This window comes from Pelophylax lessonae (genome assembly GCF_965119305.1).
Source record: "Pelophylax lessonae genome assembly, chromosome: 6".
NCBI lineage: Eukaryota > Metazoa > Chordata > Amphibia > Anura > Ranidae > Pelophylax > Pelophylax lessonae.
Genome location: NC_138773.1, coordinates 178,518,327 through 178,538,278, shown reverse-complemented (window position 1 = coordinate 178,538,278; position 19,952 = coordinate 178,518,327). Strand labels below are relative to the sequence as shown.

Below are 19,952 nucleotides of genomic sequence, written 5' to 3'. Positions count from 1 at the left end.
ATGGTGTCAGGTTCAGGAGGTGGAGCTGGTTCAGGAAACATGCGAGAAAGGGCATCAGGTTTGCAATTCTTAGAGCCTGGACGAAAAGTTATATGGAACACAAATCGAGAGAAGAAAAGTGCCCATCTTGCCTGTCGAGGTCTTAATCTTTTCGCGGTTCTTAAATATTCTAAGTTCTTATGGTCTGTAAAAATAAGGATAGGGTGTGCAGCCCCCTCCAGTAGGTAGCGCCATTCCTCCAGCGCAGCCTTTATGGCTAACAGTTCACGATCTCCTACGTCATAGTTCCTCTCAGAGGAGCTTAATTTTCTGGAGAAAAAGGCAATAGGGTAGAGTAGGGACTTGGCTCCTTGTCGTTGGGATAGTATAGCCCCGACCGCATTTTCAGAGGCATCCACTTCAAGTACATAGGCTAAAGCGGGATCTGGGTGTTTTAAAATGGTAGCGGAAGTAAACAGAGTCTTTAATAGTTCAAAGGCGGCTTGAGCCTCTGGAGTCCATTTGAATGGGGTAAACTGTTTGGTCAGCTGTGTGATGGGGGATATGATGCCAGAAAAGTTCTTTATAAACTTCCTGTAAAAATTAGCAAAGCCCACAAAGCGCTGTACTGCTTTCTTGTCCTCGGGGGCAGGCCATTCCAGTACGGCAGATACCTTTTGCGGGTCCATAGCAATGCCATCCGCAGAGATAATGAGTCCCAGAAATTGGATAACCTGTTTTTCGAACTCACATTTCTCCGCCTTTGCGTAAAGAAGGTGTTGGCGAAGTCTGTCCAGTACCTTCTTTACATGGTTTCTGTGTAGGTCGAGAGAACTAGAAAATACAAGGATATCATCCAAGTATACGATGATAAACAAATCAAGATAGTCCCGAAATATATCATTAACAAGATGTTGGAATGTGGCTGGGGCATTACAAAGACCGAATGGCATGACCAGATATTCGAAATGCCCAAAGCGCGTTCGAAGCGCGGTTTTCCATTCGTCTCCTTCACGAATTCTGACTAGGTTGTAGGCACCCCTCAAATCAAGTTTGGAGAACACCTGTGCCCCTCGTAACCTCTGGAAAAGTTCGGGAATTAGGGGAAGAGGATAACGATTCTTGACAGTTATCTTCTTTAGATCGGGATAATCCACACAGGGCCTAAGGGTATGGTCCTTTTTCTCAAAAAAGAATATGCCCGCTCCTGCGGGTGAAGTGGAGGGTTGGATGAATCCTTTTTCCAGGCTTTCATTAATGTAGTTACGGAGAGTCTCTAATTCGAGCTCAGAGAGAGGGTAGATCCGGCCAAAAGGTATTTCAGCCCCTGGCAACAGTTCAATGGGGCAATCGTATGTACGATGGGGAGGAAGAGAATCAGCGCTCTTTTTATTGAAAACATCCAGGTATTCGTGGTAAACTGTGGGTACCAGTTTCAAGACTTCGGGGTCCGGGTGGATACCTGTAAGGTTCTGGCACTCTCAGTGCCTCCTATCACATTTATTCCGGGTGATTTCCATCTACCTAGACAGAAGAAACACATATAGGTGTGTTTCCCTTTAAGGCTGAAGCTGTCATCACCCAGTGCCGGACTAGATGGCTATTTAGGGCGTCGGTTCTCACTCACATGTGTTCGTTCAAACACCAGTACCTGGATACTAATCTTGCTTGAAGCTTCCATGCTTGCAAGCTCTCCTCGCTGACGAACCTCGCTGCGCTGATCCCTGCATCCTGCTACTGGATCATCCGCATCTCCTGAGCGATCCTTCGGGAATCGCTATTAGTGCTAAGTACCCCACAGGGGAAATCTCTATAGACTTGTACTAGGCTTACACTATTTAGCTCTGCATAGCAAGGACTGTCTTTTACATCTGCATAACTAGATTGCTAGCTCTTGAGGCTACTGCTACTATTTCCTGCACTGGGTTGATCTCTCCTGTATGCACCTGCTACTCTGTCATCTGTTATCATACATGATCGCTAACCCTTCCTGCATCCATCTGCACTGTCTCACCTCAAGTGTTTGTCACCTACCACTTCCACTCAAACCTATCCCTAAGACCTTTATCATTGTCTCACCACATGTATATAAAGTCACACTAGGAACCAGCTTAATTACTGTGTGTATTTACTGGCTGAAATAAGACCTTCCATACATGATGAGTCATTGAGGTTGGGATTGGTATCTCAGCATATCTCCTACATGACTACTGACGTGGAACTACTTCTGCAGCTGAAAATCCACACCTTATAAGAAACGCAAGGAGCGTTACAATACCAAGGAGAGAGGTAACAGTAAGAGACTCCTCAGGAACACAGTGTGCCCGGCAGTAGGGAGAAGAGAAGGAAATCTCACCCGTGAGCCAATTGATGCTAGGGTTATGGGCCTTCAGCCAGGGTATACCAAGAATGACAGGAAACATGGGTGATGTTATAACGTCCAGGCAAAGGAATTCTTGATGAACAGAGGAGGAAGAGCAGAAAATTGGAGCCGTCTCTTGTGTCACTGGACCAGACTTGATACCAGAGCCATCAGCCAGGTGAACAACAAACCCTTGTTTCTTGGTACAGAGAGGTAGATTGTGTTGGGCTGCAAATGTCACATCCACAAAACAGCTACAGGCCCCAGAGTCTATAATATCAGGAACAGAGATAGTCTTTTCAAGAGGTTTCAGATGGCAAAGCAAGGTGAGATGTGTTTGATTAGTCCCGGGTGGATGCATCATAGAAATCCAGTTAGAGGAGGTTCTGCAAGGCCTCACAGGACAAGTCTGAATCTGGTGACCGGAATCGCCACAGTAGAGGCAGAGATTGGAGCGATACAGTCCAAGACGTTCCGATGTGGACAGAGGGGATCTCTGGAAACTCTTTCGTGAAGGGTAGTGAGGTACCTCTGGGGGGTTAACGGTAATGAGAGGAGTATCAGCCCCAAACTCCGGGCGGACTAAAGGAGCCTTGTTAGTTCTTTCGGCTTGCCTCTCACGTAGCCTCCGGTCAATCTGGATGACAAGGTTCACCAGGTCTTCTAAGGCCGTTGGTACCCCCACCCTGGCAAGTTCATCCTTTAGGGCATCAGACAAACCAAGACAGAACTGATGATGGAGGGCCGAATGGTTCCACAGAGTATCGGCACTCCATACACGGAAATCTGTCACATAATCCTCCACAGGCCTTAGGCCTTGCTTTAACTTGCTAAGCTTTGATTCAGCAGTCCGATGACAAAAAGGATCTGCGTATAGCTGGGACATGGCAGAATAAAAAGAGAGTCCATGGTTGTCAAGGCTGGATCGTGTTGTTCCCGAAGATGGAAAGCCCAGGATTGGGGCTCATCCCGAAGGAGCGAGATAATGAACCCCACCTTGGTATCTTGTGAAGAGAAGGTTCGAGGCAACAGGGAAAAGTATAGTTCACAAGAATTACGAAAAGTCCGAAATTTTCTTCGATTTCCAGAAAAACGTTCAGGAATGGGAACCCGAGGTTCCGGGTGGAAATCCTCCGCACAGGATGTGCTGGGCTCCGTCAGAGAAGAGTCATTTTTGCAGGCCGATAATTGATCTTCGATGCAATCCAATTTTCCTTGCAGGCTTTGTACCATGTGGGATAGTGCAGAGATCGATCGGCAAACGTTCTCCAGTGGAGAGACCTCCCTTTCAGACTCCATAGTTGGCTGACTGATACTGTCACGTACCTGGGAGGAGTCTGAGTTGATGAGGTCGGCCTCTCTTATATCTCCGGCCCAGACCCCCACTGAAGGTGAGACAGAGGGTGTCAAAGGCCAGGAGGGACACGAGTGCCTGTGGTTGTTGATGGATCAGGATAGGCTGCTTGTCCGGATCCTGGAAACTGGAACATGCAATGCTGTATGGAACATGTGCAGCAGATAGCCAGGCAAGCACTCTGAGTTCTGAGAGACAGAGTCAGAGTAGTAGGAAAGCCAGGGTCATCAACAGGCGGTGCAGCAGGGTACCAAATCGTAAGCAGAGCCAAAGTCAGGGACGGAGCCGGGTCAGGTTTAGCAGAGAAGCAGAAGCAGAATCCAAGTCCAAGTTCAGAACAAGCCAGGTCAGCAACAGGGAAGCATACAGGTATCATCAGGTCACAGGAAACAGCTGAAGATCAGTCAGCACAGGAAACAGGAATGAACTTCCTTTAAATAGCCTGTCTGGCACCACGCCCATTAGTCATTCTTCTGGGAATAGCCTGTGCACGGCGACGCCCCAGACGTCTCACAGGGATTCCCTGACACTAGCTCTTATTCAGCTGAGAACAGATGGAGCAGAGGGAATGTGATCACTTATAAAAAAGGGAAAACAAGGAATTTATAATGTTTTTTTATATGTATACAAACATATTTTGCATATTTTGCATTCCATTTCTATTTTAAATTGAATGAGTTGTTTTACAAGGCCATTTACAATCACTTTAGGGTACTAAATATAATATAAGTGAGACAGTGGAAATGATAACTTTAAATAAAGTCATCATATACCTTCTGTGTAACACTTTGCCTGTCCCAGACCGCCTGGGACCTTTCCCAGAATGTCTCCAGTTTCCCATAGTGGAGTTGAGGCAAATCCCACAATGCAATGCTTGTGCTTGAGTCACCTATCTGCAAGTTCAGAATTTGGCACATGGGGGTGTGCATCTCACTATGCAAATACAGATTTTGGTTACGTCAGTATTTGTATTTCGGGAGGGCTCCAGGTGGTGCTGGAGAGCCACACTGTAACATAAAAATATATGCCTATACCAGCCTTTCTTAACCTTTTCAACACAGAGGAACCCTTGAAAGAAATTTCTGGTCTCGTGGAACTTCTGCTAAATATTAAAAATCTAAAACTCATGACACATTAGTGTGACAGTCAGTGGGAAGAATGCTCCTTACTCTTGTCACCGTTGGGAAGAATTAACCCCTTACAGATAGCTAAAAGGAACAATGGGGTCATCGGGAACTTATCTGAGAGGCAGAAATTGCCCATTTCTCAAGGAACCCCTAGTAACCTCAGGAGGAACCCTGGTTGAGAAACCCTGGCCTATACAGTCAACTGTCTGCAGCAGATTTTAACTTATTAAACTTGGATTACCCACAGGGTAACCTGTCCAAAGTTGCCCCATGGGAGAGATGCTGTATGAGATATTTTTATGTTTCCTTATGTTTTGTGTGTAGCTCTGCATTTAAAAATGTAAGACATTTTACAAAATTAACACAAACCTTTCTTTTTTTTTTTTTTTTTCCCCAAACAAACCTTTCTACTTAGCTTCTAAAAAGAACTGAAGATATCACTGATGTTGCAAACCCTCCAACTACGAATAGCCCCTTACACTTGGCGGTATGTATTTTAAATGTCTACTATAATGAGCGTATAAGGTTCTTAAAAGGGAACATTAAAGCAGAACTGAATTGCAGAAGCTGTACCTACAAAAGGCAGGTAGAGGGCAAAAGACTACTCAACAGTATTGCATGTAACACAATAGGCTAGGTAGGACTTTGAATGAGACCCCAGCAGGTAGTGCCCGGCGTCTCCATCCCTATATCAAGAAAAAAACAAGGTTGAAGGATTATAAGAGGTGCATGAAAGTCAGCCAGCCCCCAGTCTGATGTACTCACCCTCCAGTCTGTCACCAACCAAGTAGACCTGTCTCTTGATACAAAGAACAGGGGTTTAGTTGACACACATTTGCAAACGCATGTGAAAGCTGCAGAGCCACTTCACGGCACCCTGTTAAATCTGCAGTCCTAACACTCCTAATTTAGTGTCTCCACACTGGAAGCACATGGCTGCTAATGGATGGATGGGGGAACAGGTGGGAGGGAGACAGCCTAACCTCCCCCAACCCACCCTCATCCATGACTGGTCTGTTGTCTCAAAACTCAAATAACTATGTTGTAACGATGGTACAAACTGGAAAGGACCAGCTGAGAAGCATTACATCTCCATCCCCTTGATGGATGCAGTATAAAGACAGATAGGGATTTTATATATGGGGCATGGCCTGTAAAGCACAATGCCTTTCAATCCCTAATTTCCTATTTGGGACTTTATGTGAGACAAGCAGGTCATGCTATTGGTCTCCATCCCTATAGACTTTCATGCACCTCTTATAATCCTTCAACCTCGTTTTTTTTTTTTACAGTATTACATGTAATCCTCTTCAGCTAACAGTTCTCCCCTACTGACTCAACATGCTTTGCACTTTTACTCTGTGTGTAAATGGCCATTTAGGTAAAGATGGGGCTTTGCTCCCTTATTACAGAGCCTCCAGCAAGCAGAACAGTGAGCATCACAGTAATGATATCACCAAAACATATTCCAAATCGCCTGACACTATTCAGCAGTGAGTTTGATCTCAAACTGCAGGTATCCTGAGGTTGTGGGCACAGGAGTGCCTATGTACGCTCACATACCAGGAAGTGCACTGCGAATATTTTGAAAGAAGTCCAGACAAAGGGTACACTACACTTAATATTTGTAATAATATATTGGATATGCTTGTAAATGTTACCAGCCTAACAGCAATATGATAATTCATAACAGTAGATATTATCAATGTGTTTTACTTTACAGGCTCTCCTTCTTCCATAGTAGTGTAACACATAAGCTCACCATACTAGTTACAATCTAAATGTACAAACTTTATACAGTCTCATTTAGACTTACCAAACCTCTTAAATATGAGGATGTAAGCAGGTGCAGTTAGCTAGTCTGTCACTAGTTGGCTCTGTAGAAGAATAGTGAATGGTTGGTAATAGAGAATAGTGTAATCAGGTGCTAGGTCACTTTTTGTTAGAGCCCTCCTTCAGTGATGTCATCTTTAGTGGTAGTTGGGGCATGGGAGCCAGAGACCCCACCATTCAGCAGATGTAGTCAACAAATGGAGATCTTGGACAGAGCTGGAGACCAGAGAGAGGTAGGTCTGCACCCAGAAGAGCCATCTGTGGACTTTCTGAACCTTATGGTGGTGGAGGCTAGGGTGGGTTACAAAAGGCCTTATAGGCCAGGGCAACCATTTCCTGGGGTGAGGCTATTCCCCTGGCAGACCTGGGAGAGGTGTACCCAGCTAGAGGTGTCTGCCCCGATCCTATCTCCAAGGAAATATCTGCAAGGAACAGTGAGTGGACAGTCTAAGGTGACCAATGACCCTGGGTGGAGAGAGATTGAGCTAGGGAAGATGGCTTGCTATATGTGCTGGTGGATGCTTTTACATGTGACTGCTGCGGATCGTCGAAGACATGTGATTAACAATGTACTATCAAGTGACCCCCAGATAGTATGTCAATGTGATGTGACTGTATGTGATGTGACTGACAATGTGATGTGACTAGTAAAGTGCAGCAATTCTATTTCTGTGTGGGCATTTCTTCCTTTGGGATATAAAGGATAATGCCCGGGAATGTCGTGAGTAGGCCTCTGGCATGGAGAGGGCACAAGATGGCAGAGGGTTAAAGCCTCAAGCAGGTGGGGTATTGATAAGGAGAGTGACAAAAGTAAAACCCAGATAGCCACTAGAGAGAGAATCTATGGATCTGTGTATGTATTGCAGTAACAGAAATATGATAGCACAAAGTCTCCAACCTGAATGTCAGGAAATCCTTTTGCTAGCTATCTATAAATTGTTTTTTTACTAAGTAGCAATTACAAAAACAAATGTATAGTAAATAAAACACAAGCCATATTGTAATAGAATGTTATTAAAAATTACCTTTTTTTCAGTCTGCAACATTGTAATTTTCTGTAAAATTCAATACTTAATGGCAACCTGGGGGCCTTCTGTACACAGTTGTTGTACAGAACTTCGTCAGAAATGTAATTTCCTGCTTGTGTGACTGGTTCACTGATTTTCTCAGAAGTCAGTAGCGCATTGGGATTGTGTGGATGGGGGAATCTATTTGCTTTTCTTGGGTTTTTTTAATCAGTCTGCTGATCAGAGGAAAAATCCCAGAAAAACACACATGTTGATTGGTTCATGTGAACTTCTGTTGTCTTTTTGCTCAAGTTTTCTTTGCTCCATTATTTTTCCCCAGATATTACAAGTTTTTTTTTTTTTTGACTGATGTCATCAGTCATCTGTGTAGTAATTTTGTGTAGGATGTCAAAATAACTAACTTTATCTGGCTGCTACCCTGTTTCCACCGAAAATAAGACAGTGTCTTATATACATTTTTGCTCCCAAAGATGCGCTAGGTCTTTTCTTTTTAGGGGATGTCTTATTTTTCCATGAAAAAAAATACGGTACACATTTATTGTTGAACAAAAAAAAAGGAAATTTATTACCTGTATACGGTACAGTAGTAGCTGTCATCACAAACCAGCAAATTAAATCCTCCTGTGTCATTTTTATTCCCCCCTCTCCTTCTGACCCTCCTGTGTCATTTTGAGTCCCCCCCCTCTCTGATTAAAAGAGACCTTGCACTTCCTTTCTGCTCCGCCTGCACTGCGGCCAACAGTGAGCTGCGCGGTGGTGCCTGCCGCTACGGTCCAGAGTCCAGAGTTACGGTAGCTTCGGGGGGCCTTATTATCGGGGAGACCTTATGTTTGGGGGAGGCCATATTATCAGGGAAGTCTTATTTTCAGGGGGATGCCTTATATTTCAGCGAGAGGCAAAACTGTAAGTAGGTCTTATTTTCAGGGGATGTTTTACTTTCGGGAAAACACGGTAGTTAAAGTGAATGTATTTGTTTTCATAATTTAGGATTTATCTAAAGCCACTATTTTTTCCTTGCTTTGTTTTGAATTGAGTAAGCAATAATTAAACAGCTGTTAGTTTTTTAGTTACTTTAGGGTCCTTTCACACGGGCTTTCCGCCAGGCAGACTCCGTTTTGCTCAGCAGGAATCGATCCACTGATTCCCGCTGAGCAGGAGGATAACAGGTCCGTCTCCGCTTACTTTGCAGAGACAGAGCTGTCAGATCTTCACTTTCCTCTATGGGAGATCAGATGATAACGGGTTGTCTGTCGGTTTTCATCCAAACCGATCCTCCAGACGGATGGAAAATAGGGTTTCCATCTGTCTGGATTTCACCGACCACATCGGATCAGATAGCAGCGGGTGTCAGCGTAGATGTCCGCTGCTCCATAGAAGTGCATAGAGCATCCAATCAGGTCTGCCTGAAAAAAACTGACAGGCAGACCTGATCGAAAAGCCCCTGGGAAAGGGGCCATAGGGAGATTCCCCTTTACTTTGTTGCTTCAAAAACCCAACAGGAAATTTCAGCAAATCCTTCCAAAGTGAGGGCATGTCTTAGACAGTTGTCACCAAAACAGATATCCTTATTAAAATATTTCCCCTCTATCCCTGTTATGATATTATGTTATTGTTTATTTGTGGATTTGGTATTGATTTGTTGTTTTTTTTTTATTTATTTTTTACCATAATAGCGCCACACTTTATCTATTCATCTGATCAGAACTACACACCCCTTTTGTGCTTGTGTACATTTTTATGGGTTGTTGCACACATTTTAATACATATATTATATTAGCACAGTTGATATATGTAACTTACAACTTTCTGAGATGGAGAGAAAGAGCAAAAGGTATGCAGGCAAAGGAGATACCCTGCCACACCCCCGTTACATGATAGAATTATTACGCTAAAAATGATTGGTAAACCAATTTCTTTTTTTGTTGCCACTACTATTCCTTTATACTACCTTTTGAAATTCACAAATTCAACAATATAGAAATTGGATTAGCACTGTAAAACACATTTTGATAGATATGTAGTGCAATTTATATACAGGTATAGTGGGGAAAAATTATTTAAACCCCTACCGATTTTGGTACCGATACTGAGTTTGACCATTTACAAAGAAATGAAGGGACTAAAAATTTTTTATCATAGGTGTATTTTAAATATTAGAGAATATCAAACAAAAATCCAGACAAAAACACAAAAAACAAATGCTAAAAATTAAGTTGCAGTTCAGTGAGTAAAATAAGTATTTGATCCCCAAGCAAAACATGACTTAGTACTTGGTGAAGAAACCCTTTTTGGCAAGCACAGTGGTAAGACATTTTTTGTAGTTGGTGACCAGGTTTGCACACATCTCAGGAGGGGTTTTGGTCCACTCTTCTTTACAGATATCCTTTAAATCCTTAAGGTTTCTTGGCTGTCACATGGCAACTCAAAGTTTTAGCTCCCTCCATACATTTTCTACAGGATTAAGGTCATTGTCATGCTGGAAGACCCTTCCATTACCCATCTTCAGTATTCTGGCTGAGGGGGAGAAGGTTCTCATCCAAGGTTTTACAATACATGGCCCCATTCATTGGCACCTCAATGCGGCAAAGTCGGCCTGTACCTTTAGCAGAGAAACAGCCCCAAAGCATGTTTCCACCTCTTTGCTTAACTGTAGGGATGGTGTTCTTAAGGTCATAGTCATAATTTTTCTTCCTCCAAACACAGCGAGTTGCGAAAATGCAAAAGAGCTTATCTTTGCTCTCATCTGACCACAACACTTTCTTTCAATCCTTCTTTGAATAATTTAGATGTTTATTGGCATGACTGTACATGTGCCTTCTTGAGGAGAGGGACTCCCGATGTTTGGAGGAATAAAAAGGCTTACTATGACCCTAAGACCACCATCCCTACAGTCAAGCATGAAGGTGGAAATATTATGCTTTGGGGCTGTTTCTCTGCTAAAGGTACAGACCAACTTTAGAGGGGCTAATGGACGGGGCCATGTATTGTAAAATCTTGGATGAAAACCTTCTTCTCTCGGCCAGAACACTGAAGATGGGTTGTGGATGGGTCTTCCACAATGACAATGACCCAGAACATATCTTCAAGGCAACAAAGGAGTGGCTCAAGAAGAAGCACATTAAGTTCAGGGAGTGGCCAAGTCAGTCTCCAGACCTTAATCCTATGGAAAATGTATGGAGGGAACTGAAACTTTAAGTTGCCAAGCGACAGCCAAGAAACCTTAAAGCGTAACTCCACTTTTGAAAAACAAAGTTGTGATTCAGCGCTAATGATCTAATGTATCAGCAGCTAGCAAAAAAGCGTAAATATACATACACTAAAATATAGAAAAAAAAAAGGGGTTTTGCTGCACTTTAAAAAATAAACTAAATGTAATACAACAAAAGTTATCCCTGTGAAGGGAATAGAATAAATAATATCATAAAAGTTCATTCAAAAGATGTGATAAAGTTCATGGATAAATCCCAGTGTAGATGATAAGAAAGGGTTCATAAACGTTGATGTATCCACCACCAATGAATGAAATGCACACTCACCAGAGCCAGGTGCTGTCTAAATTATAGGCCCGATAAAGGAAAAGGAATTGGCAGCACTCCAGGTTGAGTCAAAATCCAGATTTATTGACTGGACATCCAAATATGACAATCGTGACAAGGTAGACGCGTTTCACACACTGACTGTGTGCTTAATCATTACCAAATTATAGGCCCTCATTACGGTATGGTTCAGCAAGCCTGTTTTTTGGACATCAAGATATTCCGCAACATCCGATCTTAGGAACAAACTCCAAAAAGATTATCCACTCAACACGTTATGTGAGATTTGAATAAAAAAGGGTAGAGGCTCATGGCGCAGTATGAAAAGGTGTTTTAAAATTTAATAGGTAAAATTGAAGTAACACTGACATGAAAAACAGTGTACATGGAGATATAAAATAAAATGACATTCAAACAATCAAAGGATTCACTTCAAAAGCCACCACTACAAGATGGAGTGGTGGCTGGACCTTAAGCGTTTGAGATAATAGCTCTACGGCTGTTTCGCGTCTCACGCGTCATCAGGAGCTTTGCCAAAAAAAACGACTTGCTTGCTGAACCATACCTTAATGCCGTCCTATAATTTAATTAAATTTTAATTGGCTCTGGTGAGTGTGCATTTCATTCATTGGTGGTGGATACATCAACGTTTATGAACCCTTTCTTATCTACACCGGGTATTATCCATGAACTTTATCACATCTTTTGAATGAAATTTTATGATATTATTTATTCTATTCCCCTCACAGGGATAACTTTTGTTGTATTACATTACGTTTATTTTTTAAAGCGCAGCAAAACCCCCCTTTTTTTCTGTAACTCCACTTTTGTTGAGAAAAAAACATCTGGGTGATCCCTGTACATTACAAGGATTTTAACAAACTTTGTTGCAGATTCCTACCCTTTGGTATTCTGAAGAAATCCCTGTTTGTTCCTCTGTGCCGAGTTGGTCTAATGGGAGTAGTTTCATAATAATCTATCAGCTGTGGCAGCTGCAGGGCTCTAATGAGAAAAGCTGCTGGGCCTGCATCCCTTTAGACATGTTCCTATTGGGAGTATCTCGTTTTTATATTTCTTTATTAAATTTTCCAGGTAAAAAATTATTTACAACACTCCAATCGCTGGAGAATTTTTTCATATACATTTTACACATATTACCTTTTATCCCTTTTTTTTCCCCCCTCCCTTCCTTATCCCTCCCCCCCCCCCCCCGTCTCTTCTTATCATTCGACTCCTATTATTTCTCTGTATTCCCTTGTGTCCTTAAACTCTTGCCACTCATCCCAAATCTCCTCTTCATTCCCCTGTTCTTCCTCCTCCCAGGTCCTCAGCTGCTCCAACTTTCTTATTTTCTCTACTTTTAACAGCCATTCTTTCCTGGAGGGGGCCTCTTCTTTTTGCCAATTAAAGGGAATCAAGCTCTTAGCTGAGTTTAATAAGTGAGGGAGTAATGTTTTTTTATATTGTTTCACTGACATATGGGTTCCATGAAACATGCATTTCCAAGGATCCAAGGGAATATCTATTTTAGTAATTTTACTTATTAATTCTATAACTTCACTCCAGAATACTTTAATTTTTGGGCACTCCCACCATATATGGGCTATAGTCCCTACCATCTGACATCCCCTCCAGCAAAGTCTTGAACTCTCTACCTGAATTCTTCCCATCTTATCAGGAGTGTTGTACCACCTTGTGATCAATTTATAGTTCATCTCCTCCGTGTTGGTGTCTATCGCGGATTTATGTACTAATTGAAGGCTCTTATCCCACTGTTTGTTGTTACTACACGGGCCGAGGTCTCTTTCCCATTTTTCTTTTAATGTTATTCCTCTCTCTTTTGTTATTGTTAATAGTATTTTATACACATTCGAAATATTGTTTATTATCTTATCTTTAAGACATAATTGCTCAAGAGGGCGGAGGTCGTTTTTATCTCTCAATGGCTGCGGTAGTGACAATGTGAAGTGCTTTAGTTGGATATACCTCCACTCATTTATCTTCCAGTTTTCTTTCCTTTGTTTCAGCTCCGCCAAGGTTATAATTTTCCCCTTCTCTACTATATCCCCTAATTGTGCTTCTCCTTCTTCTATCCATTTACCCAATTCCTTCTCTTCCCCTGGTGCAAAAAATTTTGTGCCCTGTAACGGGATCAGTGGTGAATTGTGTTTCCAATTTTCTTTTTTATGTATATTATCCCAAACCTTAATAGCATGTCTTGTGATTATATGCGTGTTAGTGTCCAGATTTCTAAACCTCTCAGGTATCCATATAACTTTTGCTAGGTGTGTACCACTCATCGTGCTTTCTATTACCACCCAATTTCTATCATTATTTTTTTTTGTCCATTCTATCACCCTTGTGAGTATTGCTGCAAAATAATAATTTTTAAAGTCGGGTAGGGCTAGTCCCCCTTGTCCCTTACCTTTACATAGTGTAGTGTACTTTACCCTTGGCTTTTTGTATTTCCAAATAAAGCGGGATATTAATCTTTTCAGTGTTTTAAAAAATACTTGAGGTAATGAAATCGGAATCATCTGGAATTTATATATAATTTTTGGCAGGATTATCATTTTTATCGTATTTATTCTCCCTATCCAGGAAAAAATTCTCGGAGATAATCTATTTAATTCTGATCTTACTTCATTCAGAAGTTCTAGAAAATTTGTTTTGTAGAGTTTTTCTGGAGTTGGGGTTAATTTTATCCCTAAGTATTTAATCTCATCTTTTCTCCAGTTAAACTGAAATTCTTTTTTTAACATCTCCTCTTCTTGTTTAGGGATATTAATATTTAATATTTCTGATTTTTTTTGATTAATTTTTAAATTGGATAGTTCTCCATATTGTTTCATTATTTTAATTATGTTGGGCAAAGTAATCCTCGGATTACTTATGTAGAGCAGGATATCATCTGCAAAGGCAGATACCTTATGCTCCACTTGTCCCACCTTTATGCCCCCGATGTCCACACTATTTCTAATAGTTGCCAGTAGTGATTCCAAAGATAAGACAAATAACATCGGAGACAAGGGACATCCTTGTCTTGTTCCATTGAGCATTTTAAACGAGTCTGACAAAGTTCCATTGACCTTTACCTTTGCAGTTGGTTGATTATACAAAGTTTTAATCCAGGCTAACATTCTAGGTTTTATTCCCAACTCCACTAGGGTGTTTATCATCATATTGGGAGTATCTCACCAAAAATTACATTTTTGTTGCAGGGGATGCCAAAAATCTGACATGTACCTTGCAGACTTCTGGGAAAACTGGTGAACCAATCACACAAGCAGGAAATTATGTTTTTTGGGTATGTTCTGTCCAGAACAGCTCCAGGTAGCCATATTGCATTACATTTTCAGAAAATTACAGTGGCTGCTGATTAAAAAGGAAAAGTAATTTTTAATAACATTCAATTACAAGATGATTTGTGTATACTGTTTTTTCTTTATTTGCTTTTTTTTTTCCCCCACGAAAGTGGAGTTACCCTTTAAGGATTTAGAGAAGATCTGTAAAGAAGAGTGAACCAAAATCCCTCCTGAGATGTGTGCAAACTTGGTACCTAAATACAAGAAACATCTTACCTCTGTGCTTGCCAACAATGTTTTCTCCACCAAGTTTGGAGATCAAAAACTTATGATCTATCTCATTTTAAATACACCTATGATAACAGTTATAGACCCTTCATTTCTTTGTAAGTGTGCAAACCTACAAAATCTGCAGGGGATGAAATTATTATTTTCTCCACTGTATATACAGTACATCAGACCAAAATGAGGACCAACATGAGGGAAAGACTCTCCAAATCAGTTAGAAAGTTTCATATTCCACATTGCAAAGCTACTCTGTATATGTCCACTCTTTGCACACAGGTACAATTCCGCTAGCTCAGTACTCTTTCAGTATGCTTTGAAAATTGCTAGGGCCCTTTCATACAGTAACTCATCACTGCACAACAATCCACACTTTTTTTTTGTTTTGTTATAGCAGGCTAGATTAGGCAGAAATGTAGCACTTTCTGCATTTTTTTGCAGGGCAGAACATATTAACCACTGGACCTCTGGACAGGAAGGATTTGCCCCTTTAATGATCAGGCAATTGTTTGCGATTCGGCACTGCGTTACTTTAACGGACAATTGTGGGGTCGTGCAACACTGTACCCAAATAAAATTGATGTCATTTTTTTCCCACAAATAGAGCTGTCTTTTGATCACCTCTGCGATTTTTATTTTTGCACTATAAACAAAAAAAGTGCAACAATACTGAAAATAAAAACAATATTTCTCACTTTCTGCTATATATAACATTCCCCCAAAAAAATTTAAAAATCAAAATTTTTTAACATTTTAGGCCAATTTGTTTTCTGCTACATATTATTGGTAAAAAAAATCACAATAAGCGTATTTTGATTGGTTTGCGCAAAAGTTATCGCATTTACTATCTACGGGAAAGATTTATGTCATTTTTATTGTTTTTTTTTTTACTAGTAATGGCAGCGATTTGCGATTTTTAGCGGGACTGCGTCATTGCGGCGGACAGATCGGACCCCTAACTGACATTTTTTACACTTTTGGGGGGACCAGTGACATTACTACAGTAATAAGTCGTAAAATATGCACTGTTACTGTAATAATGACACTGGCAGGGAAGGGGTTAACACTGTGGGTGATCAAGGGTTTTAATGTGAGCCTAGGGGAGTGATTCTAACTGTATTGGGGGTGGGGCTTGTGAAATGACCGTAGTGAATTGTGATCCTATATAAAAGGATGACAGGCACTCTGTGATCATTCCAGAGAGAAGAATGGTCAGCTGTGTTTACAACAGCTGACCGTTCTTCTCTCTCAGTGGGGAGCGATTGCGGGGTGGCAGGCGGCAATCGGAGCCGCCTGCCCCGTGCATCAGAGTTCCCGCTGCTGAGTGGGGGCGGGAGCGCGCGACCGACGTAGCCTTACGTCAGTTCATGCAGGAGGGGCTGCCTGCCACAGTATATCTGCGGCGGACGGTCCGGAAGCAGTTAAACAGTGTGCAGTATGTTACAAAACAGGTGCAATATTTGTGCAATATGGAGGGGTGTTGAGGTTCAATTCAAAATGAGATCCTTACAGTGTGCCGAGAGCAGACATAATATACAGGGCAGCCTGCCCAGGGGAGGGCTGGCAGCCTTAAGCCTGGGGGGCAAGTCCAGTCAAGTGGCCCGTTGAACCACCGAATCAACTCACCATCCATGCCCACCTGGTTTTAAAACGGATATTCATGTTATATAGCAAGACAAATTTGATACAATGTGGTATCATAATTAAATTTTAATAGCAACAAAGGGGGGTTTAACAAAAATAAAATTGTAATCTGTTGTAATCAGGGCACTGGTGATCATTGCCCTGATTACATTCTTCTGTGTCCCCGGCGGCTGATCGGCTCTGCTCCTTCCTCACACTGCAGTCTCTGTGTGAGGAAGAGAGCTGGCGATGAGAGATGATCTCATATGTTTACATATGAGATCATCTCTCATTGCATGGGCCGATCACGTGGTAAATGGCCGCTGTGATTGGCCATTTACCACGATCTGTGATTGGCTGTGTCCAAGGGACATGGCAGACACAGATTTTCCCCGATGCGCGCTCGCGGGAGCGCGGGGAGCCTGTCACTGGGAGGCCGTTTAAAGATGGCCTCCCTGAAATTAGAGCCCGCGCTGCAGCCGTCTTTCGGCTATAGTGAGGGCCGCAAGTAGTTAAAAAAAAAAATTATTGATCACTTTTATTGCTGTCACAAGGAATGCAAACATCCCTTGGTGACAGTAATAGGCAGTGACAGGTACTCTTTATGGATGGATCGGGGGTCTATAAGACCCCAAATCCCTCCACTGCATTTTAAAGCACTCAAAAGCCAAGTTTGGTTGCTTTGAATACTGCCATTTTGTTTTTTTTAAATCTTTTGCCTTTAGGTCTCCAGTGACCGAAAGTGATGGTATGACATCCCCTTCCGCTGCTTGTGATAACAGCCAAGCAGCTGCTTAGCCACACTGGTTGTTATCACAAGAAAGTCGACTGTCTGCACTAAAAAACGGTACCAGGGTGATGCATGCAGCTGTAGGCATCACCCTAATACAATCCCTTGAAGCCAAAGAATGCAAATTTGCATTATGTCAGCGTTAAGGGGTTAAGTAAGCATTTTACAATCACCTAGCTCACACCTCACCTATTGTTAAATACAGGATGACTGCAGATTTACTGTCAGGAGAGACTGACCAATGTGTTTATACTTTATATCAAAAACACTTTAAGATCACACTTGCTGAATCCTTTACACATGTGTGGTAACTACACAGGGCACGGACAACTGACAGCCTCACAGCCACACACCTCACACCTCACACCTCAGTATAGACAATTATTTTTTCAAAACTAAAACTTTTTAATTACATTTGCCTTTTTTGCACAGAGAATAATATCACTTTGTCTGTCTGAGCCTACCTTAAAGAAGAACTTCAATACAATTAGTAACTGTTGAGAGAATGAACACTTTGGTTAGGACTGTGTAACATACAACAGAGAGTACTGAGTACAGAAGTCAGGGAGAGAAGGGGAGAGAGAATGAGAGAGGGAGAGGGAGAGGGGGGAGAGGGAAAGAGAGGGGGGGGGAGAGGGGGAGGGAAAGAGAGGGAGGGAGAGAGAAAGATAAGAGATGGGGAGAAAAGACAGAGGCAATGAGAGAGGGGGGGGGGGGAAGAGAAAGCAAGTGAGGGAGAGAGAAGAGAGAATCCTTATGGCACTACAAAATCCAGCATATCAGGCTCCCACTTCTCAGCTTCCCATGCACAGCACAAGGAGATGTCCACCGCAGCGCTGGGTCACTACCGTCTGTCAGCCGCCCCCCATACAGATACACAACTACATGCCAGTTTTTATTACAAAACATACATAGGACAGCAGGCATCTTAACCTGCAAAAACTAATTTTTTTTATTTTTTATTGTTTTTACTAGTAATGGCAGCGATCAGTGCTTTTTAGTGGGACTGCAACATTGCGACAGACAAATCTGACACAAAGTGACACTTTTTGGGGACCAGTGACACTAATACAGTGATCAGTGCTAAAATGCACTGCTACTGTATAAATGACAATGGCAGGAAAGGGGTTAACGCTAGGGGTGATCAAGGGGTTAAGTTTGCTCCTAGGGAATGCTTTCTTACTGTGTGGAGGATGGATGTACTAGAGAAAATAAAAAGATCTGTGTTTCAGCTCAGCTGAAACACAGATCTCCATCTTCCTGTGACAGAACAGCCGTCTGCCTTGTTTACAAAGGCAGACCGCCATTCTGTCATTCTCCTGCATGATCGCAGGTGACCTGCTGATTGGCTCCCGCTGTGTCGCGTCCCCTAGAACCCGTGCACAAAATCACGCATCGGTATGTGATTTTGCACAGCCAGGCCGCCCTGCCACACTATATATGCGGTGGGCGGTCTGAAAGTGGTTAAGCTGGATGAGTGGGTCCTGTAGTCCTTCACTAGTTGGGGGATCGGGGGTGGGTGACACATGCTGAGCTCTGAGGGGCTTATGCTGGGACCTGTAGTCCTTCACTTTTGGGGGGATTACATCCCCAAAAGCAAAGGACTGCAAGTCCCAGCATGAACCCTGGCTGAGATCTACACATGTGACCTCCTCCTTTGCGGCCAGCTTACGCTCCCATGACACAAGGGGGAGCCCTAGGGGACCCAATACCTTTAAAGAGGTTGTAAACCCATGAAACTATTTTTTTTTGCTGCAACCTGAAAGAGAAACCCATAATGAGCTAGTATGCATCGCATACTAGCTCATTATGAAATACTTACTTTAGAACGAGCCCCCGCTGTGCCGTCCGCTTACCTGTACGACGGGCGACATGTCCAGTCGCCCGTCTTCCAGGATCACGGCATCCGGCCATCTGATTGGCTGGAGACCCGCAGTGACGTCACTCCCGCGCACGCGTGCGGGAGCCGACGGTCACGGCACGGGGCTCTGAAGAAACGGCACCAGCGGCTGTTCCTTCAGAGCGCATGCGCCAGTGACGTCACTGGCTGCATGTCAGGTAAATATCTCTTTAAAGAGGAAGTAAACCCTCCTCTGACACTTTTACCTATAGGTAAGCCTATATTAAGGCTTACCTATAGGTACTGTAAATATCTCCTAAAAATGCACCGTTTAGGAGATATTTACCTGACATGCAGCCAGTGACGTCACTGGCGCATGCGCTCTGAAGGAACGGCCGCTGGTGCCGTTCCTTCAGAGTCCCGTGCCGTGACCGTCGGCTCCCGCACGCGTGCGCGGGAGTGACGTCACTGCGGGTCTCCAGCCAATCAGATGGCCGGATGCCGTGATCCCGGAAGACGGGCGACTGGACATGTCGCCCGTCGTACAGGTAAGCAGACGGCACGGCGGGGGCTCGTTCTAAGGTAAGTATTTCATAATGAGCTTGTATGCGATGCATACTAGCTCATTATGTGTTTGTCTTGCAGGGTCAAAAAGAAAAAAAAAAAAAAAAAAAAAAAAAGGGTTTACAACCTCTTTAACTGGCCTGTATACAGCATGTATATTGATGTCTAGCTGCTCCTGGCTCTAAATACTTGTCTCATACCTGTATAATACAGGTATGAGACAGGTATATAGTGCCAGGAACAGCTAGACATCAATATACAGGCTGTATACAGTGCCAGGGGGTAAGTACAGGGAAAAAATGCTCCACATGTTGTCCACACATCAC

The 19,952-nt window shown here is 42.7% G+C and overlaps 1 protein-coding gene across 1 annotated transcript in view; it reads left to right on the top strand.

Annotated features, from left to right (window-relative positions):
- ANKRD44 (ankyrin repeat domain 44) overlaps window positions 1–19,952 on the top strand; it is a 234,646-nt gene that overhangs the window by 143,456 nt on the left and 71,238 nt on the right. Inside the window, exon 17 of the mRNA XM_082261307.1 lies at window positions 5,238–5,309. Within this exon, the coding sequence (XP_082117433.1) occupies window positions 5,238–5,309 (72 nt within the window). The remainder of the gene's footprint in view (window positions 1–5,237; window positions 5,310–19,952) is intronic.